Genomic DNA, 25,584 nt, shown 5'->3' on the forward strand with positions numbered 1-25,584 from the left:
ACAAAATTAAAAACAGACTGGTTTTTAAGCAGTTAAATCTTTCTTTTCTGTTCTTCGAATAAATATGACTCTGTCATCAGCTTTTCATCCACCAAGTAATGGACAGACAGAACGAACTAGCTAGACTCTAGAACATGAAAACTCTGTACACGTAGTACTGCGGCATGACGTGCGTGCGTGCCGGAGGCAATGACAACGGGAACGGGGCTCTCCTGCTGACTCACCCTGGCCGGCTGTGTCGCCTGTGCAGAGGACGGGGGGGGCTCTGTGTGGCACGAGTAGTGGCACCGCGGCTTCCTCGTTTTGCCCCTGTCAGTGCTGGAGTCTGTGGGCCTGCGGTCCCCCGCCTCCCGTTGCCGGGGGGGATTGGTCACACTCCCACTGGACGGTAGTGATTGGAAGTTTGGATCAGTTAAATGAACCGATTCATGATCCGATTCATCGGATCACTCAATGTCACTCACAGCAGTTACTACTTCCCAGTCCCTCCCTGCAGTCACACTGACGATTGGCCCCTTTCCTTATAGTGTCCACACTGCTCAGCAACTCATCTAACAGTAAGTATAAAATTAATATTTGGGCTGATGGAAGTTAGGGGAGGTGGGGATTAATGTAGGATCAGTTATGGTTAATGGGGTGTTCAGGGAGAAGGGGGAAGCTTGACGCTGGGAGCCTTATGCAGAGGGGGACGTCTGCAGCTTCCTGAGTTCCTGGGAGGTCCTGAACATCAATCCTCTATGGACACAAAAAAAGAAGCCAGGAGTGTTAGAAAGCAGTAAAATCACCATCACTTAAGAAAAATGACTACTGTGAACTGGTACTGTGAGTAAAAAACAATGTGATCTGGATTTTGGTGTGAAATTTGACTGCGCCTTAAAATAAGATCACTGAGATGCTATACTATAAAAAAAACTGCTCTAAATAAATTACACACTTCTTAAAAGACATATAGGGAAAGAGAGTGAAATGGGAAAGTGGGAGGAAGAGTGAAAGAAGAGGAAGATCATCTGGGATCTGGAAAAAAAAACATACAGTGAAGGAAAACATTATTTGATCCCTGCTGATTTTGTACGTTTGCCTACTGACATGATCAGTCTATAATTTATTGGTAGTTTTTCAGTGAGAGACAGAATAACAACCAAAAAATCCAGAATAAGTTATCAATTTGCTGACACAAGAAAAAGTGCTCAAGCAATTAAATAATGCTAAGGTAGACAAGGCCCCTGGACCGGATAGTATACACCCAAGGGTACTGAAGGAGTTAAGCCTAACTCTGGCCCAACCATTATTACTAATCTTTAGGGAATCTTTCGGCTCAGGCATAGTTCCATTAGATTGCAGCAAGTCAGATGTTGTGCCCATATTTAAAAAGGGATCAAAATCTCAACCGGGCAATTACAAGCCAGTAAGCTTAACATCAGTAGTGGGGAAATTATTTGAAGGGTTGTTAAAGGTATACATTCAAGATCATATCTTGATCCATAATCCAATCAGTAAAAGTCAACATGGATTTGTGAAAGACCGGTCTTGTCAAACCAACCTATTAGCATTCTATGAAGAAGTTAGTAAAAAGATAGACCTGGGGGTGGCTGTAGATGTGATTTATCTGGACTTTGCTAAGGCATTTGATACGGTCCCGCATAAAAGGCTACTCTATAAATTAACAGAAATAGGCTTAGGGGCAAACGTCTGTATGTGGATCAGAAATTGGCTAAAAGATAGAATGCAGAGGGTTGTTGTGAATGGATGTTTCTCAGCCTGTACGCAGGTATTAAGTGGAGTGCCTCAGGGGTTTGTCCTCGGTCCTCTTCTTTTTAATTTATTTATAAATGATCTCCCAAGCTGCATTGAGAGCCATGTTACAGTTTTTGCTGATGACACAAAATTAGGCCGGGGACTGGGCGTGCAAGTGGCAGATGAGGTTCAATATAGAGAAATGCAGAGTTATGCATTATGGTAAAAATAATAAAAATGTGACCTATTCTTTAAATGGAATATCCTTGGGGGAAACTACCAGTGAGAAGGATTTAGGAATAACGGTTGACAACAGACTTGACAACAAACTTGACAACAGTGCGCAATGCCAGCAAGCAGCTGCGAGGGCCAATAAGGTTTTGGCATGCATAAAAAGAGGTATTGATTCAAGGGAGGAGGATATCATCTTGCCTCTTTACAGATCATTGATAAGACCTCACCTTGAATATGCGGTACAATTCTGGGCACCGGTCCTCAAAAAGGACATTATGGAATTAGAAAAAGTGCAAAGGAGGGCTACAAAATTAAGAAGGGGATTGGGTGGTACTAGTTATGAAGAGAGACTAAAAAAGTTAAAATTATATACGCTAGAAAAACAGCGTCTCAGAGGGGATATGATAACATTATATAAATATATGCAGGGCCAATATTAAGAGCTCTTCAGTGACTTGTTCATTAGACTGGAAGAGTGCAGGTTTCATAGACGACAAAGGAAGGTACAATTCTGGGCACCGGTCCTCAAAAAGGACATTATGGAATTAGAAAAAGTGCAAAGGAGGGCTACAAAATTAATAAGGGGATTGGGTGGTACTAGTTATGAAGAGAGACTAAAAAAGTTAAAATTATATACGCTAGAAAAACAGCGTCTCAGAGGGGATATGATAACATTATATAAATATATGCAGGGCCAATATTAAGAGCTCTTCAGTGACTTGTTCATTAGACTGGAAGAGTGCAGGTTTCATAGACGACAAAGGAATTTACATTCTATACAGTGAGGACAATAAAGCTATGGAATTCAATACCTTTATCCAATACATTAGATACCTTCAAAAGGGGCCTCGATATTTTCTTAGAAAGGCATGACATACAGCGATATAAATAGAATAGCGTTAATATTTAAGAGCTTCTTGATCCAAGGAGAAATCCGATTGCCTCTTGGAGTCAAGAAGGAATTTTCCCCCCTGATGGCAGAATTCGAAGTAGCTTAATTAGGGGTTTTTTTGCCTTCTTTTGGATCAAGAATAGGAAAGTTAGGTAGAAGGGTTGAACTTGATGGACTTAGGTCTTTTTTTCAACCTTACAAACTATGTTACTATGTAATTGATTTACATTTTACTCAGTGAAATAAATATTTGACCCCTTTGCAAAACATGACTTAGTACTTTGTGGCAAAACTGTTGTTGGCAATCACAGAGGTCAGACGTTTCTTGTAGTTGGCCACCAGGTTTGCACAATCTCAGGAGGGATTTTGTCCCACTCCTTTTTGCAGATCCTCTCCAAGTCATTAAGGTTTTGAGGCTGACTTTTGGCAACTCGAACCTTCAGCTCTCGCCACAGATTTTCTATGAGATTAATGTGCTTCTTCTTGACCCGCTCCTTTGTTGCCTTGGCCATGTGTTTTGGGGTCATTGTCATACTGGAATACCTATCCATGTCCCATTTTCAATGCCCTGGCTGAGAGAAGGAGGTTCTCACCCAAAATTTGATGGTACATAGCCCCATCCATCGTCCCTTTGATGCAGAAAAACATCACCCAAAGCAAAATGTTTCCACCTCCATGGTTGATGGTGGGGATGGTCTTCTTGGGGTCATAGGCAGCATTCCCCCTCCTCCAAACATGGTGAGTTGAGTTGATGCCAAATAGCTTGATTTTTGTCTCATCTGACCACAACACTTTAGCCCAGTTCTCCTCTGAATCATTCAGATGTTCATTGGCAAACTTCAGACGGGCCTGTGCATGTGCTTTCTTGAGCAAAGGGACCTTGCGGGCGCTGCAGGATTTCAGTCATTCACGGCGTAGTGTGTTACCAATTGTTTTCCTTCTGACTATGGTCCCAGCTGCCTTGAGATCATTTGCAAGATCCTCCCGTGTAGTTCTGGGCTGATTCCTCACCGTTCTCATGATCATTGAAACACCACAAGGTGAGATCTTGCATAGAGCCCCAGACTGAGGGAGATTGACAGTTATTTTGTGTTTCTTTAATTTGCGAATAATCGCACCAACTGTTGTCACCTTCTCAATAAGATGCTTGGCGATGGTCTTGTAGCCCATTCCAGCCTTGTGTAGGTCTACAATCTTGTCCCTGACATCCTTGGACAGCTCTTTGGTCTTGACCATGGTGGAGAGTTTGGAATCTGATTGATTGATTGCTTCTGTGGACAGGTGTCTTTTATACAGGTAACCAGCTGAGATTTGGAGCACTTCCTTTAAGAGAGTGCTCCTAATCTCAGCTCGTTACCGGTATAAAAGACACCTGGGAGCCAGACATATTGCTGATTGAAAGGTGATCAAATACTTATTTCACTGAGTAAAATACAAATCGATGTATAACTTATTCAAAATGCATTGTTATTCTGTCTTTCACTGTTCAAATAAAACTACCATTAAAAGTATAGACGGATCATGTTTTTGTCAGTGGGCAAACGTATAAAATCAGCAGGGGATGAAATATTTTTTTCCTTTGCTGTACATAATATATATAATATCCTGTTAAAATTGACCAAGATGTCAACTAGAAGAGGCCCAGACCAAAAACAACCCGCTAATAAAGAGAGGAAAAAAAAAAAAAAAAAGGATCAAGACAGAAAAAAAGAGTATCAATTCAGTACAGACTGATAAGAGTCTGAATAAATCTGTAACTGGTGACTTTACTACAGCTAAAGACCTATCTTTAGAACTAGAAAATACAACACATTAAGATCAAAAGAAAAGAGATACACAAGCAGTTATGACAGAACATTTAAAAACTAGCCTAGACCAATTATTGACTCGAATAAAATACAGGATATTTCATTGGAATTTAAAAAAGATTTTAAAGAAATTGGCCAGGGACTCATTACTAACGAGAAAAAAATGGAACATAGAAAAAATTGGAATCTAATTTATCAAATCAAGAAGATATAATTAAACAACATCAATGGCAGATACAAGAACTAGATGCCAAAATAATAGACATGGAAGATCGATCTAGACGCAATAATATGTGCCTAAGAGGAATCCCAGAGTCTTCAATACCTTATAAGCTTCCTTGAAAGACTTTTTAAGGAACTGGTAATCATGATGGAGACAAAAGAAATTATCTCAGAGAGACCTTATAGACTGGCAAAACCCAAAAATATCTCCAAAGACCTACCAAGGGATGTGATGATTTTTGTTCACTCCCTCATAATCAAGAACACCATAATTAAAGCTGCCAGACGAACTATACTCAAAGGGGAGTTTAAAGACATCAAAATATTTCAGGACTTATCCTATCAGACTAGACTATTTTTCCTTCTTACTTTTTTTTTTCCCTCCCTTATAATATCTAACGGTAACAAATATAAAGGTAGGGAAGGGGGAAGGAAAAGAGTAAAAGAAAGAAAGAGATAGGGAGGTAACAAATTTATAGAGATCACACATGGGGAAAATAATAGGCTTAGAAAATGACAGATACTAAATAATAAATCTAGAGTATATAAATAACAGATAGAACCACTCAGAGCCTTAAAGGAACTTCAAATTTGTACCATATACAATAGGGAGACATAAAGAGTACACAATGATCTACTATCTGATCTTAACATAAGACTTAGGCATTTTTTTTCTTCTCTTTTCCCTTTTCTTCTTTACAATATATTAAATATGTTAAAGAAATAGCAGAAAACTATTTAAATGAAAACAGCAATAATGAAGTAGACACATCAGTAGTCTGCTCGGAAAAGGCTGTGTTGGGGGGGGGGAGTTTCTTACAGCTTAGTACAATCAAAAAGAAAAAAGAGATGCCTTGTTACCAGAATTATATCTTACCCTATACAAAATCAGCAAACAAAATAAAGACAACCCAACAGACCAGCTTATGGATAAAATTACAGATATTAAAAATAAAATCAATGGAGTCTTATTAGAACAGATAAATAACAACCTCGAATATATCTAAATGGTATTACAAAGGCAACAGAACACAAACTCCTTACAATTAGTCAAAGGTCAAAGGTAAAAGAGCGGACAATATAATACATAAAATAAGAACAAAAGAAGGAATTCAACTCTCTGCTGAAAAGATAGGCAAAGCATTTAATCTACCAGGATCTCTAAAATTCATAAAAATAGACCAATGACCCTGAGTATTTTGAAAATAAGAAAATGAAGAAATTGACAGATCGACATAATGAACCCTTCTCATAAATGTGAAGCATGCAATAAATTCTCTTATAGAATTAAAACACCTGGACCGAATTAATTCTCCAACATGTTTTACAAAACATTTAAAGAAGTCCTTATAAATCATTGAACAATACATTTAATAACCTAGTGAAACAAAAAAATTCCCCGAAGAGATGCTACACACAAATACAATCCCCATCTTAAAACCTGGAAAATCAGGTGATTATCTACCAATCAATCTCATTATTGAATGCCGATTCAAAGATCTACGCGAGTATACTAGCCAATAGAATCCAGTTAGTCTTACCAGACCTGATCCACACAGACCAGGCTGGTTTTGTTAGAGGTAGATCGGTGATAGGCAGTGTAAGACGAATAGTAGACATCATTGAATCAGTACATGATGGAGGAGCACCATTCCTGGCCCTGTCATTGGATGCTGAGAAACCCTTTGACAGGGTCAGGTGGGACTTCTTAAAATCAATGCTTAAAGCCACAGGCCTTAGAGGCTATATGATGGATGCAGTGCTGGCATTATATATATCACTCCGGGCAAGAACCATAGGAATGGCAATATCTTCGGACTGGTTTAAAATTAAAAATGGTACTAGACAGGGTTGCCCCCTGTCTCCAATATTACATCTCCTCTCTATTGAGTCCCTAGCAAATACAATAAGCGCTAAAAATAAAATTAAAGGCTATAAAATAAAAGACCAAGAATATAAATTAAGTCTTTATGAGGACAATGGCTTACTAACTTTATATGAACCCAGGGAATTATAGCTCCTATTCAAACTGTAAGTTAAATATTTAAAAAACAATAATATTATCCAAAAATTTTAAAGGACAAGATAATTTAAATATAAAGGATAGCTACAAAATTAAATGAGCAAAAAAAGAAGTACAATATCTTGATATTAAAATCACCAAAAACCCTAAAAAGACAGTTGAGGCCAATATACTTCCAATGCTAAAAATAAAATAAAAACAAGAATAAGCCGAAGAGTCTTATCCTTTAGAAGTAAAGGAGGAGGCCTGGGTATGCCAAATATTATAGACACATATGAAGCATCCATGATGGCACATCTGTGCATAAGTCTTATATAAAACATCATTAATGAAGCCTGGCATAAAATAGAAGCATCTCGGGCTGGAGCTATGAATTTATTAGAACTATTCTGGAATTTAAGACCAAAAGAAAAGAAATTCAAAACATCAAAATCCAAAATAGTGGAAAACTTAAACTATACATGGGTCAAATTAAAGAAGACAATGAAACTGCAAGTCAATCTTAATACATTACCCCTAGAGATCTTGTCTTCCAATGTAGATGACTTGAATTCAAAACCTTGGAGTAACTCTAGAATTAATAACATAACAGATATTATTGCAAACAACGCAGTTAAATCCTTTAATGAGATATGTGACCAATTGAACATCGCTCTAATAACAGAAGAAACCAAGACAATAAAACATTTTATTACAATAACAAATAAAAAAAACAATAAAAATATTGTCTCAAATTGTCTACAACTTTTAAAAACTGAAGGAAGCTTTTCTATACTTCAAAGCTAGCGTGCAAAGGAGAAGAGGGCCCTGCTCTTGCTAGTTTACAATCTAGTCGGTGGTTGAGGGAAGTGAGACAATAGGAGAGGACTGCTTGGATGGGGATGAGTTGATCTGGTTGTGATGATGTGTTGAAGCTGTTTGTTCCAATGGCTTTGATTAGGATGATGGTTGGGAGCACTGTAAAGTAATGTTGTACGCTTCCCTGAACAAGTGGGTTTTCAGAAGACTTGGGCACCAGGGGGCTCTTCTTGTTCGTCTTCGTGCTTGCCTTCGGGGGGGGGGGAATCTTCGTATTCCACGAATATTCGCCCGTTCCTGTCTTCTTTTCGGGCGAATATTCGTGGACATCCTGCGTGCTCGTTTCATCTTCGTTTTCTCCCGGTTGCCTAGCAGGGGTTAATACGGGGTTAAGAGCACATCAGAGCAGCAGATGCGTTGGCGCCGTGAAGGTACGTGTGTGGCTCTGTTGGTCGCCGGAAGGGGGCTGGTCTGGCATCAACAAATGAATTGCAGAACTGCAGAATGCACTTCATTTGTTGATGGCAGGCGAGCCCCCTGCCGAAACGACCAATAGAGTTGCACACACGTGCCTTCATGGTGCTATCCGAGGTGTACACAATACACATTGCCCGAAACTGAGGGCCAAGTTCCTCCGAGCAGTTGTCTTGTCTGAGACCTAGACAAATGCTCCAAGGAACATGGCCTTCTTTATGTATCATACACAGTCACACATCCATAGATGTTTAATAAAAGAATAGGGATTATTTTACATTTTTAAATAGATTTTAGACCACTTTTACATACATGCCTAACATTTGCTACCTATTTACAATGGCATACTTTGCAACAACCCAACTTTTACTGGACAGGACTGGAAAAAAGCAGGACTGTCCACGAAAATGTTGGGTGTGTTGGCAGGTATGCGAATGGAAAAATGAGGGACAAGAACTAAAAAATAGCTTAGGGTTAATGTACGGTTATGTTTAAGAGTATTAGCAGTGCACTGTTTTGGTTAAAGATGTATTATGTCTAAATAATAATTTAATTTTAATTTTAATGGGTGTTAAAAAAAAAATAGGGGTTTATTTAATTTTATTTTAAGGTTATATTTATTATTTACTTTATTATATGTATTTAATGTTGTAGTGCTAACCTACCCAGCTATACCTACCTACGTGCACTAGCATACCTAGTTTAGCTAAATTTGATGGGACAGGACTGGAAAAAGCAGGACTGTCCCTGAAAAAGTTGGGTCTGTTGGCAGGTATGTGGAATGAAAAATGTTATAGGGTGAAGTGTGAGTTATAGCGTTAATGCTAGTGAGTGTAGAAGTGAAGGCCAGGGCAAATAACAGGAGGAGGTTTTTTGTGATTTGTAGGTGTGTGTGTTATGTGTGTTATGTCACTGTGTGCCACCTTGAACAGCCTCACGGTTTTCAAGAAACACATCCATCTTGCTGCCTAGATGCGAAAACACTGGGATTACCTGGACCAGACTGGCAGTGTTTGATCTTAAATTTTCAGTGGCATCCCTGAATGGTTTAAGGACTGCCACTAGCTGGGCAATCACTGTCCAATACTCCCTATTCAGTGGAGATGTAATCCCAATATTAAGCTCTGAAGCAAGATTATGGATTGCCCTCTGCTGCTCCAAAATCCTCTCCAGCATCTCTAAAGTGGAGTTCCACCGCCTACTGACATCCTGTCGTAGGCAGTGCACAGGAAGACCTGCCCTCTCTTGCTCTTCCCTCAAAAGTTGGCTAGCCTTAACACTATGGTGAAAGTGCCCAGCGATCTTTCTGCATCGGGACAGAACTACTGCTGCTACATTAGTTCCTTCTGACATTGCTGCCTTCACTACAAGATGGATGATGTGGGCTGCACAGCGCACACCAACAATATGACCATCTTGCAGCGCTTTCACCATATTGGCACCTCCGTCAGTTACCACAAAACCAACTTCAACATTGGTGCCCGCCTCTGCTCCCACCCAAAGGCTAAACATTTTCCTCATTACATGCAGAATATTTTGGGAAGTGTGCTTTTCATCCATCACTTCTGCATGGAGAAGGAATGATCGGTAGCCTGCTGCAGCAGCTTCCTTAGACACACCGGGCTGCCACCAGTGTACTGTCAAAGAAAGAAAGGCATGCTGCCCACTAGGTACACTCCACAAATCTGTTGTGAAATGAACAGACTGACCAGCTGCCTTGGAAAGCTCCTCTTTTACTGCTGAAACACAGGACCGATACAATGAAGGGACAATGTTCCTACTGAAAATGGAACGTAACGGAACTGTGTATTGTGGAGCCACAGCCACCATCAATTGTTTGAAAGGCTCCTCTTCGATCATGGAGAAGGATGCCCCTCCAACAGCAATGAACTGACCAATAAGTTGCGTTACTTTATTGGCCTGCTGTTTGGGCATTGTTCTCTTGGAGTAGAATGCCCCAAATTGTTCCAGGGTGGGCTGGACATGCAGTGCTCCAACCAGCCTTGGTCTCTGGCTGCCAGCACTAGCTGCTGCTGCTATTGGCTCAGAAGCAGCTATTGGGGTTTTTCCACTCTCTCCGGAGATGGTACTAGTTGTTGTTGTAGTACCACGGCCAGCAGCTATGCTGCCTGCACTATGTTTTTCTTCTGCATCTTTCCCCAATAGCACAGCCATGTGTTGAGTGCTGAGGTGATGCTTCATGCTAGCACTGGTAAAATGGCCAGACACTTTCCCTCTGCTTATTAGCTTCCCACAATGTTTGCACTTTCCATAGCGCCCTTCTTCGACATTTTCAAAGTGCTCCCAAATTGGGCCGTGCATAGCCTTGGAGTGTGCCTTGGGTGCTGCTTCTACTGCTCGGGGTGGATGAACAGCGGCAGAACTAGTGGTGGTGGTACCAGTACTGGCCATAGTGGGACTGCTAATTGTTTTAACTCTACCAGATTTGGTAGGTTTTGCTGCTGGTGGTGGTGATGATCGTAACGGAGAAGGTGGAGGCTCAGGGGAAAATTGTGCACTAGTCATTTGTACACTGCTCCCTGAGGAATCTGATTCCTGACCACTCATCTCCTCTACTTCCTCTGGCTCATAGTCTAGTTCTTCATTAGCCAGATCAAATGGAATTCCTGCTAGGCTGGAGCTAAGACTGATATCATGACTAGTAGCAGTGCGAGCAGGAAGAACAGACTCTGCACTTGGCCTCTCAGTCTCAGGCTCCTCTGGTACCTTGCTAGGTGGAATTCCACTATGTGTAGCCCTCTCTCTAACTGTCTTTACAAAAATATTGTAAGGACTTGGTGGCTTGCTAGAAGTGCTAGGAGGACATGACGTGGCGGGTACCGGTGGGAACAGTAGGTGCAGCACTAGTGATGGTAGAGGTGATGGTGGTTTTCCCTACAAAGGAATGAGATCGCTTTGGTTTGGGAAAACCCCTCTGAGTCTTGCTGCTAATTTGGCTCTGCTTGGTACCTTGCATGCTGCTTGTGGATGGGGAAGATGCTGCTTGGGGCAAAAGACACTTCTTTTTACTCACTGGGCTAGTAGAAGTACTAGTTGTGCTACCCTTTAACTTTGAACGTGCTTCTGGTGCTTTAGGCATTCCGTAAAAAACCATAGAGCTTGTGGGCCTAGCAGCAATACTACTGCCTGCTTTTGGTGCCTTTCCTTTACTTGATGATCCTTCAAGCAATGTTTCCCCAAATGATAAGTGAGAGCTTGGCCTACTTGTCGACTAGACTGACGCAACGGCTGCATCTTAGAACTGGTGGTGGTGCTGGTGGTGGTGGTAGATGGAGCTTGTCCCTCCTTAGTCCCAAAAGGAGGATCCATTTCAAATGTTGTGTTGTGTGTGTAGTGTAGTGTTTAAAACTATAAAAAAAATGTAAAAAAAAAAGTTAAAAGAAAAGGAAAAAAAAATTAAAGACTCAAGTGCTCAAATTATTTAAATTATTAACTCAAGATTAACTATTTATATTAACTAGCAGTATTTTATTTTTAATGTGAATTTACACGGTCCTAAGAGCCTAGCCTACTACTATGCTAAAGCTATATTTCCTTACTATTCTAAGTCTAACTCTAGGCAGACGCTCTCAAGACCACTAAGCTAAAGTGAGGTTAAATCAGATTCAGTATATGATTTATTAATTAATATTAAGTTATATATTATTAATAGATTATAATTATATTGTGGATTATAGGTAGAATATAGATTATGAATTAGAATTACTTATATATTATAGATTATGAATTAGAATGTATTATATTATGTTATATATTAGAAGAATACTTATAGTATGGATTATAGATAGAAGAATATAGATTATTAATTAGAATTTAGAATTACCGTATTTGCTCGATTATAAGATGAGGTTTTTTCCAGAGCAAATGCTCTGAAAAATACCCCTCGTCTTATAATCGGGGTCGTCTTCTAATTAGACCCCCAAAAAATGGCTGGGGCCATGCTGCTTACCGGTCGCGAGCAGCGTCTCTTCCGTTAGAAGCAGGAGGACAGGAAGCTTGTAGCTTCCTCACAGAACTCTATCTCCCCCTCCCTCCTCTGGGGGCGGGGCCAGAGAAGTTGCTGGTACAGCCGGTCCCCTGCAGAAGTCTTCGAGTGAGAGATCTGCAGTTCAGGTAAGGGGGTGGGGGAGGGTTTTTGGGTAAGTATGTGTGATTAATGTGTGAAGTATGTGTGATTAATGGAATGAATGAGTATTTAAATGTTTGTGAATGTGTGTTTGTGTGTGATAGCATGGATGTGTAAGGGGGGTGGGGGTTGTAGCATGGCATAGGGAGGCTGTAATCCCACTACTATCATCCCCAGGTTCCAGCATGTACTGGCTGCCTTGGCTTGATAGGAGTGTGATTGCTGTTAGCAGCAATCACACTCCTATCAAGCCAAGGCAGCCAGTACATGCTGGGTTAAAAGGCATATCATGGGGCTGAGTGGCATATAGGGGGTTAAAATGCATTTCTGGACCTCCAGAAATGCATTTTAACCCCCTATATGCCACTCAGCCCCATGATATGCATATATACCTCCAGAAATGCATTTTAACCCCCTATATGCCACTCAGCCCCATGATATGCCTTTTAACCCCCTATATGCCAGAGTGGCATATAGGGGTATAAGGCATATCATGGGGCAGAGTGGCAAATAGGGGGGGTATAAAGCATTTCTGGGGGCAGAGTGGCATAACTGGGGGGGGCAGGTTGGCAAATAAAAGGAAATTTAAAAAATATATTTACATGAATTAATATTTACTGGTAAAACTTTTTTTCCTATAGGGTCGTCTTATATTCAGGCTTTTTGTTTTTTTCCTAAATTAATATTTTGATTTTGGGGGGTCGTCTTATAATCGGGGTCGTCTTATAATCGAGCAAATACCGTACTTATAATATAGATTATGAATTAGAATTTATATTATATTATGTTATATAATATATTATAGATTAAGATTAAAGATTAGAATTATTTTAGTACTACAGCTAGTACCTTGAAGCTTTGCTTAGTACAGTTGTTGTCGTCACACAATCAGTCTTTCTTGAAAAGAAATTAGAAAATAAAATGTCACAGCAAAACAGTTAGCTTCACTGCTTGCTGAACAAAAACACACAGCACTTATGCGGCTGCACTCACTAGCCCAACAAGTTCACTTCACTGATGGACTGAGGTGAGCAAAACCCCAAGGGTACTTTAAACCCCTTAAGGACAATAGGGGTTTTTACTCGTAGTATATTGCGGGACAATGGCTCTTTTAGCGTTTTTCAGTGTTGCTGTTTAGCTATGATTTTCTCTCTCATTTCACGCTCCCACACATATTATATATTGTTTTTTTCAGGACAAACAGGGCTTTCTTTAGATACCATTCATTTTATCATATCATCTAATTTAGTATAAAAAAATGATAAAATATGGGGATTTTTTGTTAAAAAATTACTTTTTCTCACTTTTTAAACAGAAAACTTTTACTCATCTGCAAAAACGAATGAAAAAACCCTGCTAAACAGATTCTACTATTTGTCCAGAGTTTAGAAATACCCAATGTTTTTATGTTTTTTTTGCTTTTTTCTGCACGTTATGGGGCAATAAGTACAGGTAGCGTTTTGCCATTTCAAAACCTTTTTTTCCAAATCTGGTAATTCTTCCCCCCATGTGCCATTTCAGGTATCTTTGAAGCCGGCCAATGAAATTTACCCCATCAAATCATATATTTTTTAAAACTAGACACCCCAAGGTATTTGAAATGCTGGTATTTTAACCATTTCAATGCACTAATTTTACCACCACCCTTTGTGAAACTTTATGGTAGTAATTCTTTTTGTATTTTTTTCACACATGTTGTACTTCAGGTATAAATTTATCGCTCCTGGCAGGGCCGGCCCTACAATGGAGCCGACTGGGGCAATTGCCCCAGGCGGCACTTTTGAAGGGGCGGCACTTTGCTGCCCCAAGCGCTTTATCGTTTTTTTTTTTAAGCAGAGGAGAGAGAGGGGCGCCGAGTGCTTTTCGCTTACCCGCTCGGCGCCCCTCTCTCTCTCCTCTGCGGCGAGTCTCCCTGTTCGGTCTCGGTGCCGGTTTGTAATGCCGAGCGCCGGAAGTGACGTCAATTTCCAGCGCTCAGCATTACAAGCTGGCACCGTGGCAGAACAGGGCGACTCGCCGCAGGACTGTTTAAAGGTAAGTACCTTTAAACAGGGGGGGTTAGGGTAGATAATGGCGTCGGCGAAGTTTAAAATGCTGCCCCCCCGGCGTCGGCGAGGGGGGGCAGCATTTTAAACTGCGCCCCAGGCGGCATTAAGTCTTGGGCCGGCCCTGGCTCCTGGTATATGTCAGTGTCACACAACACCCCAATATGTGTTCAGTAACATCTCCTGAGTGCAGCGATACCCCCCATGCATGGGTTTGTAGGGTTATTTGGGAGGTAAAAGGCCGCCTTTATTTTTTTGCCATTTACACATCTGCCCCATGTCCCATCTTTGGGACATCTTTGAACCCGGCCAATTCAATTTACCCCATCAAATCATATATTTTTTAATAGACACCCTATTGGCATTTGTAATGCCAATATTTTAACTCTTTCCATGATGGAATTTTTGTAAAGATAAACATTTTTAGGACTTGCTTATTAAAAACTTTTTTTTTTTTTTTTTGGTGACAGTGGGGATTTTTACATGTTACCATATTTTTTACATTTTTTTTAAACATTTTTGACCATTTTTTTTTAAAAAAAAATTCAATTTTTCTTTTTTTTTTTACTAGTCACTCTCATTAGTGAGCTGGGCTCCATTGACCTTGCATGGTTGGATGCAGTACCTGCATTCAACCTGCAGGAGGAGCTCGAGAGTTCTCAAGAGGGTCTGGATAGACCCTCTGTGAACTCAGATCTATTGTTGATGCCATCCTGTGAATGACGGCAACGTCATTTACAGGATGGCACTTGTGGTTGCTCCTCGGAGCAATCACAAGGCGATCGGGGGTCGGGGGGATTGTGTTGCTACATGCCTCGATACTGAGGCATGTGAGCAACACAGTTTATGCTTAGGAAGCGATTCCTATCGCTTCCTAAGCAGTTTTAGCCGGGCGGCCATTTTTCTTCCGGGGAGGGCTGCCGAGGACTGCCCTCCCCGGATCCACGGTCAGCCTCACTTGTGAGGCTTTCCGTGGATGCTGCAAAGCCGCCGATCGCGGCGATGCAGCCATTTAACGGCAGCCCGTACATGTACAGGCATTGTCGTTAACACGTTGCACGGCAACCCCGTACATGTACGGGGATTGTCGTTAAGGGGTTAATAAAATTAAAATAAAATGTAAAATGAGAAAATCTTTGCAAAACAGTTAACGTCACTGCTTGCTGATGAAAAAAAAACACAGCACTTATTCGGCTGCACTCACTAGCCCAACAAGTTCACTTCACTGATGGACTGAGGTGAGCAAAACAAATGAAATAAAATTAAATATTAATTAAAAAAAATTGACTTGGTCTCTTGCTGTTGCTAAAACAAAGCACAAACTAAAGAGCTGCAGCACCAGTACTAATATAACTTAGATTAGCTAAACTATAAAGTTATTACATTAACTAAGTAAGTTATTATTAATAATTTGTTAATTATGAATTATACAATGAATTATCAAATTCTAGATTGAGCTTAAAGGTAGTAGTGGACTGGTTAATCTTTATGTTGGATAAATTAACCCTTCTACCTGACAGACAGTCTCAAGCAAAATAAGATAGTAGTAATTTTATTTATAGCTAATTAATTATTAAGATAAAATTAATTTTGTAATATTACTAATCTATAATGATTTTAGATTAGACACTAGTAGATATCTTGAATGTCTACAGTACACTCTACACTAGTATACTATAGTATATATATATATATGACTGACAAATATATATAATATAATGTATTCGCTGGAACAGAAGGTCGACGCCATGACAGACAGGGGCGTAACTAGAAACCTCAGGGCCCCGGTGCGAGAATCTATTAAGCCCCCCCCAACCCATCTATCCCTTTCTCACTATCTCCCCTCTCCCTCCCTTACCCCACTTCTCACAATCTACCCTCTCCCTCCATGCCCGCTCTTCTCACTATCTACCCACTCCCTCCCTACCCCCCTTCTCACGATCTACCCACTCCCTCCCTACCCCCCCTTCTAACGATCTACCCACTCCCTACCCCCCTTCTCACGATCTACCCACTCCCTCCCTAACCCCCCCTTCTCACGATCTACCCACTCCCTCCCTACCCCCCCTTCTCACGATCTACCCTCTCCCTCCCTCATGGAGCAACCGCTGTCAAGAATGCTGTGTCATACCGTGCCAACGCCTCAATCTCATCCTAGAGATCGCCCCCACAGATCCCAGAACACTTGTACCCAGGCAGTACTGGGAATATTTGGACGTCTTTTCCAAGAAGGACGCAGAAAAGCTACCACCACACCGGGCATACGATTGCGCCATTGACCTGTTGCCTGGCTCCAATCTGTCGTAAACTCGGAATACAGCTCCACTTGTCGTCAGCGTATCACCCACAGACCAACGGACAAACCGAACTAACTAACCAGACCCTCAAACAATATCTGAGGATGTACAGCAACGAACGTCAGAACAACTGGTTGTCTCTTCTTCCGCTCGCCGAACTGGCTTACAACAGTTCTCTTCACGAGTCCATCGGCTGTACCCCGTTCTTTGCTGCTCTGGGTTACCACCCTGTCGTTTTGCCTCCTCCGTCTTCTCGTTCCTCCTCTGCGTTGCCTGCAGTCGACAGTCGTGTGTCTGATATGGTTGTCACGGACTGGGTCCAAACAGATGACTAAAAGACCCAGCGCGCCCAAAGATTGTGTGCAGGAGTTACAGTGCAGTAGTGGAGTCGGACAGGGCCTGGTTGCAGGGTGACCGCACTCACCCAGGTGATGAGCACCTAGGGTTGTGCAGCCAAACACCAGCGCCCTGATATAGCAGCGGATGTAGTCCAGCATAAAGTCAAATCCTGCAGGCACCCTGGAACAGGCATGAGACATCTCACAAGACTCATGTGCGGGATGCTGCAGGCTGGGAGTATGGAAGCTAAGCAGAGAAATATAGCAGACACATAACAAGCAAGGGACAGGGAGACCAAGCACGAAACATAACCAGACAAGATATACATGTTACTGAGCACAACAGTGAACAAGACAAGGAATAAACATAACCAGACAAGATATACATAACACAGGGCACAACAGGGAACAAGACAGGACACCCCGCTGCTGGGGATACAGGACAGACTGACACACGTAAATACAGAAACTAGCCTAAGACTGTATGATAACTATTGGAGATTCCGTCACATCTTATGGCCATAGTATGCTTAGCCCACCACTACGCCAAAGTACTCCAATGACGGTGGGTCCTAACACTAATCCCTGCTGACAAAGATACAAAACAAACCAAACATGTAAACCAAACACATAGCACTGAGACATACCTTTAGACTGCAGACTGAGACAACTAGAACACACGGGAGGGGCACACCTTATAAAGGAAACAAAGCAAAAGCAAAGAGCTGAAGCAGAAGCAAGGAATGGGAGATCAGAACAGTGCAAAAGGAAATCCAGGAATGGATTGAAGCAAAACAGGGAAATTGAAACAAGAGCGAGATATGCAGCTCCGCAACCTGGGAAGGACGTGACAATGGTAGACCATTGGCGGTCCCTTCGGGATGTTCTCTGCAAAGCTCAAGAACGTTATAAGCGTTCTGCTGACGTCAGACGCTCTTCTCCTCCGGACTACCAAGTAGATATCAGGTATGGTTGTCTACCCGCCACATCCGTTTACACCAACCCTCAAAGGCTCTGGGTCCCCGTTTCATAGGCCCTTTTCGTGTCCTCAAGAAGCACAATGACGTGTCTGTGTCTCTTGACCTCCCGCCTTCCATGCGGATCCCTCGGTCCTTCCACGTCTCTTTGCTCAAACCGTACGCGTCCAACCAATTCACCGTTCCGTTCCAAGCAATTCACCATTCCGTTCCGGCCTCCTGCTCCGGTCGACGTTCAGGGACATGAGGAGTATGCGGTCGACCGGATCCTCGATTCCTGTAGGGTGCCGAACACCCTTCAGTACCTCGTCGCGTGGATTGGGTACGGTCCCGAGGAGCGGACGTGGGTGCCTGCCCGTTTCGTGCACGCCCCTTGTTGCTGTCACGCGCGCCGCAGCTCCCATCACCGCCGCTCACGACGGCGCGCACGACGCAGGCAACCCCCACCTCCGACGTGGACGCATGTTGGCATCAAGTCCCGGCTCAATGTCCTCGGTCGTGGATGCGCGGCCGCGTCGCCACAGCGATGCGGTCTCCATGGCACCCGGACCCGGTGACAACGTCACGACAACCCATGCCGGTCACGACGACATGCAGCGCACTCGACGCATGCCTCGGCGAGGCCCGTGACGTGAGTACCTGTTTCCTATAAATTCTTCAGTCTAGCTATGTCCTTTGCCCGTTCTAAGCGTTATACTGCTTTTGGGTGTGCTATTTTCTTGCTGCCTACTACCCGGACCATTTAACCGTTTTGCTCCTGTTCTGCCTGCCCTGACCTCAGATTTGTTTGACCTCGCTGCTTGCTATTGCCCTAGACCACGGACTGTGTTTTTTGAACTGTCTCTTGCGTCTCCCTGTTGTTGGAGATAAGGTCCCTGTCTGCTTAGTTGTATCCACCTCGTCTACCTATACCATGACAAGGTATAGGTATATACAAGGCAAGGTATATGGAGACCGTCTACATCAGTGGCAGGTTTGAACGCTCAATATTACCAGCATGAGGGGGTTAATTGCTGGAAGTCAGCAGGTGGAACCTGCACTGAAGTGTTTAAAGGGCCGCCGTTATAGGCATTAGTTGTCTGGAAACAGGGAGAGAGGCAGTCAAGCCAGAGGCCCTCAGACTTTATATAAAAGGTACGGTCCAAATAAACTGTGTTCTACTGCTACTCCTTTGATGACTGGGACTGGATTAGCTGGCCGGTTAGTTAGTGAGATAAGAATCTTGTATAGTTAGTCTCCAAGATGGAGTAGGATTTTGTTTTGTTTTGTTTATTTATACTGCAAAGCGCAACACTGTGGACCTTACAGAAAGCTAAAATAAACCACATCAATCCTAGTTATTAAAAATAGTTAACATTAATTAATATTTACTAGTAAAACTTTTTTCCTATAGGGTAGTCTTATATTCAGGCTTTTTCTTTTTTTCCTAAATTAATATTCAAATTTTGGGGGTCGTCTTATAATCAAGGTAGTCTTATAATCAAGCAATTATGCAATAGACATTCATTTTTAACTACATAATATGTACTTATTTCTTTGAAGTAAAGACCGTGATTGAAATATGATTTCAAAATAACATAATATTAGCTGGCAATATATATATTAGCCCCTGTTGCCAATATAGATTAAAATTAGACCCTGCTGTCTATATATATAAATATAAGACCCTCTTGCCAATATATTTTATATTGAAAAAGTTGGACCCCCGAAAGCATTTCCTTGGGCCCTGCTCCACGCTCCCAAGCATGCAATCACTCCCTCCACTCCCACACCATAAAAGAATATTTGCCACACCGACCGCAGATTAGGGGAAGACTGTGAGAGTCAGTGCAGTCGTCCCTCTTTCTGACCGCACCGTGACATTGAGAGGTCCTCTCCCCTGTAATCATCCCCAGAGCCCCTTTGTCCCCTCATTCACTAAGCCACACCTCTCTTTTACTTACTGCCTGTAGTTCAGGTATAGATCAAATACACAACACATGTAAACAGCACGTGCATGTATAGATCAACTGAATAAGACATAAAAAACATGTATTTCCAGGTATACATAAATAATGTATGGAAAGATAGCATTGCAGGTATAGATCAACAGAACACACATGCCCAGTATTGCAGGTATAGATCAACTGGAAATCATATGTAAACTCATCACTGAAGGTATAGATCAAATAAACAACACATGGAAACAGCACTGCAGGTATTGATCAACTAAATAAGACATACAAACCTTGTATTTGCAGGTATACATAAATAATGTATGGAACCATAGCATAGCAGATATAGATCAACAGAATAACACAAAGACCCAGCTTTGCAGGTATAAATCAATTAAAATTCACATAAAAAGGGTATATATAAAAACCTTAAATTACAGGGATAGATCACAGGTTGCACAGCCCAAAGGTCAGCCTTAGCATCAACATTGCCAACATAGAACCTGACCAGCACCAAAATTATACACATAGGACATGCTATCTTTGTCCCCAAAAAGCCTAGCATGAATCAACTTTGTCCCCAAACAGCCCAGCATACAACATCTTTGTCCCGAAACAGCCCGCCCTGTGCCATCTTTATCCCATAAACACGCTACCTGTATCATCTTTGTCCCATAAACACCCTGCCTATGTCATCTTGGTCCCCAAGGCTTAAACACCCTGCTTGTGCCATCTTTGCCTTTCCACAAATCAATTATACATCTAAGATACACACACTTTCATTCACACAATTTATTTACACAATCATTTATTCTCACTCTTTCACACAAATCATTTACACATATAAATTAATGCATCCTCATTAATTCAAACTCTCACTTATTCACACAATTCATCCACACATTAATTCATTCATTTTCTCAATCATTCACACAATGCATCAACACATTAATTCATTCTCTCACTCATTCTCACTCTTTATTTCAATGCGCGCTGCTTTGCTGCTGAGGGCCGGTATGCTGTGCCCCATGATATAAGGAGGTATAAGGCATTTCAGGAGGCAGAGTGGCACATAGGGGGTCAAAAGGCATATCATAGAGCACTCTGCCTACAGAAATGCCTTATGCCCCCATATAACACCCCCCCCCCAAAACTTACTGGTGCTTCTGACTCCCTGGTGTGTAGTCAGGACAGCAGTCAGGACAGCAGGTAGACATCTACGTCAATTGCGCATACACCCTCCGGCTGTAAAAGAGAATTCCCCACAGCTGGGAACTCTCCTCTCTGACAGCCGGGGAAGGTCTTAACTCAATCGTGGGAATAGCTGACTCAAGATAAATTTTTTAAACAATTAAGTAAACTTAAAGTAGACAAAGCTCCAGGGCCAGATGGGATACACCAAAGAATGCTACGGGAAGTTAGTCAAGAAGTAGCCAGACCACCGTTTTTGATTTTCAAAGATTCTTTCCAGTCGAGAATTGTACCAAAGGACTTGCATAAAGCTGATGTGGTTCCCATTTATTAAAAAGGATCCAGATCTGAGCCTGGGAACTACAGGTCTTGTAAGCTTAACTGTGGTGGGAAATTATTTGAAAGTTTATTAAGAGATGGCATACATATTGTGAACAATTATATCATCAGCAGGAGTCGGCACGGTTTTGTGAAGAACAGATCATGTCAGACCAATTTAATTGCATTTTATGATGCTGTGAGTAAATGTATAGATCAGGGTGTTGCTGTAGATCTTGTCTATTTAGGTTTTGCATTTGACACTTTTCCACACCATTGGTTATTGAATAAACTAGGGCAAATTGATCTTGGAGAAATTCTAATCCTGTATAGGGATTAGAAATTGGCTTAGTAACAGGGTGCAAAGAGTTGTTGTGAATGGTAAATTCTTAAAATGGACAACTGTGGTAAGTGGGGTGCCTCAGGGTGTAGAAACGACGGGTTAAAAGGAAAGAGGAAACCAAAATAACCACTAGAAAGCGTCTTCCTGAGTGGGGCAAAGAGCCTAAACAAATGGCCAAAACAACTCCATATGTCTCTGATGTAGGGGCCTCTTACTGACTTTCGCCCTAGAAAGCAGACATTATCAGACTCAGAGCACCAAGACTGAATGTCTTGGCGCTTTGTGTACGTGCCAGAAGTGTGGGAATGTGTGGCGATGGTAACTGGTTTCGCCTCACTCAGACAAGAGTAGTACAGAGTGCCGACTTGGCTTCATAAGCGATCTGACCAATCTTTTGGTATGTAAACAATCGCAAGGAAGATAAAACTATTCAAACTATACCCCTGTGGTACCATCACAGTTCTCTTGGCCAAATGGGATGCAGCATGCAGTAAAACTCAAGTCAGGTTGATTTTTCAGAAGATATTTCTCTCCTCCTAGATAGCTGGACTGGATTCTATTAAGAATTACAGCCCTCTCTAGGTAATATTGCAGGCCAAATAAAGGGTGCAATTCACAAAGGACGTGCTGGTGAAGTTCTGCAAAAACTATGTAACACACAGGCACTGATTTTGGTAACACCGGTGTTATGCGGAAGATAAATACAAATGTAAAACATTTTAAATGCTACCACTGCAACTGTATGCAAATACATGTAATGTGAGTAATAAACTTTCATAAGCTATACAAAGTAGACATGACTTGAAAAGCAAGGATGTTACCAACCATACCAGTAAATCAGGAAACTTATACCAATAAATTTATTTTTGTATTTCTTTGTTGCAGTTAAAGTCACTGGAAACTGCTGCCAACATTGCTCGGGAGCTTGCAGAGTATACAAAAGGACATCTCAATGCCGGGGATATTACATATTCTGTTCATGCAATGGGTCAATTGGTTGATTTACTGGATGTTCAGCTACGAAACTTAACTCCAGGTGGGAAAGACAGTGCAGCACGAAGTTTAAATAAGGTAGGCATTCAGTCATTGATCACTGAGTCATAAGATGAAAAAAATCTCACCAGGTTTTTTTTTTCATACTCCAGCCCTCATGTACCCTTTAACGCATAGGAATCTGTCCAATTCTGAAGAATCACCATATGCATTTGCCCCTTGTTGATGCCCTTAGCTATTTTCTGTGCAGGAGATCGTTGCTCATTTTTAATTCACTTATTTATATTGTCCTTAACAAGATACATGTCTGGATTGAAATGTCTTTTCCAACAAATGTATTTATATAAATGAATTTTTAACAGTGTATTTATGTTATATCCACCCTCCTACACTTGCACTTAAAAGTGTCTGTTATTGTTTGTTGTGCTCTGCAAACTCTCATATATAGACACTTAAGTGGGTGCTTGAAACTGCACATTTACTATTCAGCACAGTGCTGGACTAGGAATGAAAAACAGTCCTATAAAGATTTGGACACCAGCCTCATATATTTGATTGCGTGGTCAAGCTCATGTTCCCACGCGCCAAACCGAGGGCATAACTAGAAGCCACAGGGCTCCAGTGTGAAAATTGCCCCAGGGCACCCCAAACTTCACAAGCAACATGTCTCACAGTGCATCTTTGCCCCAAACAGCTTGTCTGTGGTACCTTTGCACCAAGCAGCTTGTCTGGGTCATCTCTGCCCCCAAACACTTATACATTCATCCACCCATTTACTTAGTCACTCATTCACTTATTCACACTCCTACACCCCTCACCACAACTGCAGATTTCTCTGGTCTGAGTCCGGCCAAGCAACACTGGAGCCATGTTGAATACTATTTTCCAAAATTCCCCTTTTTAATGGGACCTGATCCTGGTACTGTGTTGTTATTCCAGTTATCGTGATATATTCTCATTATAATGTGCTCTGCATCATATCCTGTGGGTAGATTCCTTGCCTTCCTCATACTCCCTTAAGTCTGTTCAGTGCCTACGTGAACATGTTTAGGCTTCCAATTAAAACTGTAAACGCCTTTCCTGTTGGTTGCCTCTTCTACCCCTGCCAAAGCAGAGGCCCCTGGTTGATACCGGTGTTCCAGTCATGGCCGATTTGAAGCTCTAGAGCAGTTATCCAAAAATTGCCCCTTGTTTCTTGTCCTGATGTTTTCAAATTGCCTGTCCTCTGTAGCATTACTCACTCCATGGCTGAGCAGTTTCACACAAGCCAAAGACCACTATGCGCAATTCCAAACATTGCCTAGAGTTGACTCTGAAACGTAAAACGTGTTGCTTGGAGCGATGAATCATGCTTTAGTATTGTTTTGCCCAATCAATGAGTATACCAAATAACAGTACAACACACAGCAATTTGATTAAGCAAAACTTTAATGAGATCCCTATTACAGAAGATAGATGTAAACTAAAGAACGTGTTAATGACACAATCACAATATCGCGGCAATATCACAATAATGCTATATCAAACCAATATCACAGCATACAATGCTAGTACAGTAAGGCATCACCGAACCAATATCACTCTCCTAGCTGATCAACTCGCAACTCAGCAGGGACTGGGAAACAGCTTAGAGCATTCTTTTCGAACAGCCACTCGTCTCGGATACAAAAATCCCTGGATACGTCCTTGGCTGTCCGTGTACGTCTCGAAATCACCACAGATGAGACTTCAAAGTTGGTGGTCAGGGCCATGGGTTTTTATAGCCATTGTGGGGACTTTCCAGAATCTTCTAAGGGTGAGTGTCTCTATGACATGGTGTTATCTCTAGGTAGCTTCTGTTCTGTGATGCAGGCAGGCCCTCTATCTTATGGTGCTGGCCAGGCACTTAAAACAGAAGTCCTTCAAAATCTTGTTGTTCTGTGCTTGGACAGCTCCTTATCTGTTCGGCCCAGCGATCTGTACAGGATGACCCCTAAGTTATATAACTAGCCTTAACCAAATAACCCAGTCGTAAACAAGCCCACGAGTCACATAATTTAAATCCTTTACAACTATCTAGAAGTTTGATGGACCAATCTGGGTTTCCTGGACACCAGAAGAATGTTATTGACCAGAATGCATAGTGCTTACTGTAAATTTTGGTGGAGGAGGAATAATGGTCTTGGGCTGTTTTTCAGGATTTGTGCTAGGCCCCATAGTTCCAGTGAAGGATAATATTAATGCTACAGCATATAAACACATTTTAACCCCTTAACGTCCAATGATGGGCCAGACACGTCACACAAAAAAAACGGCCAGCTAACGACCAATGACTAGCACGTCATTTCATTAAACAAGCTTAGAAAGTGATCTACGATTTTTGTCAGCACAGTCATGCATATTAAAAATAACCAACACATTGAATTAAAAAAATATATTTAAATTAATCTAATACAACAGCAAAGAAAGATCAGCCTTTACACTGGTACTAATCCATGCTCCTTAGGCTAAAAATATGTCTCAGCAACATGCATTATCATATATCAGAGCCCTAGCCAGGTAATATCACACAGTAACATGCATTATCATATATCAGAGCCCCAGCCAGGTAATATCACACAGGAACATGCATTATCATAAATCAGAGCCCTAGCCAGGTAATATTACACAGTAACATGCATTATCTATATCAGAGCCCTAGCCAGGTTATATCACACAGTAACATGCGTTATCTATATCAGAGCCCTAGCCCAGTAATATCACACAGTAACATGCATTATCTATATCAAAGCCATAGCCAGGTAATATCACACAGTAACATGCATTTTCTATATCAG

At 41.7% G+C, this 25,584-nt stretch overlaps 1 protein-coding gene across 1 annotated transcript in view; it reads left to right on the forward strand.

Annotated features, from left to right (window-relative positions):
• Window positions 1-25,584, forward strand: part of ADGRL3 (adhesion G protein-coupled receptor L3) — a 792,897-nt gene that overhangs the window by 308,604 nt on the left and 458,709 nt on the right. Inside the window, exon 10 of the mRNA XM_053463509.1 lies at window positions 22,661-22,846. Within this exon, the coding sequence (XP_053319484.1) occupies window positions 22,661-22,846 (186 nt within the window). The remainder of the gene's footprint in view (window positions 1-22,660; window positions 22,847-25,584) is intronic.

This window comes from Spea bombifrons, chromosome 1, assembly GCF_027358695.1.
Source record: "Spea bombifrons isolate aSpeBom1 chromosome 1, aSpeBom1.2.pri, whole genome shotgun sequence".
NCBI lineage: Eukaryota > Metazoa > Chordata > Amphibia > Anura > Pelobatidae > Spea > Spea bombifrons.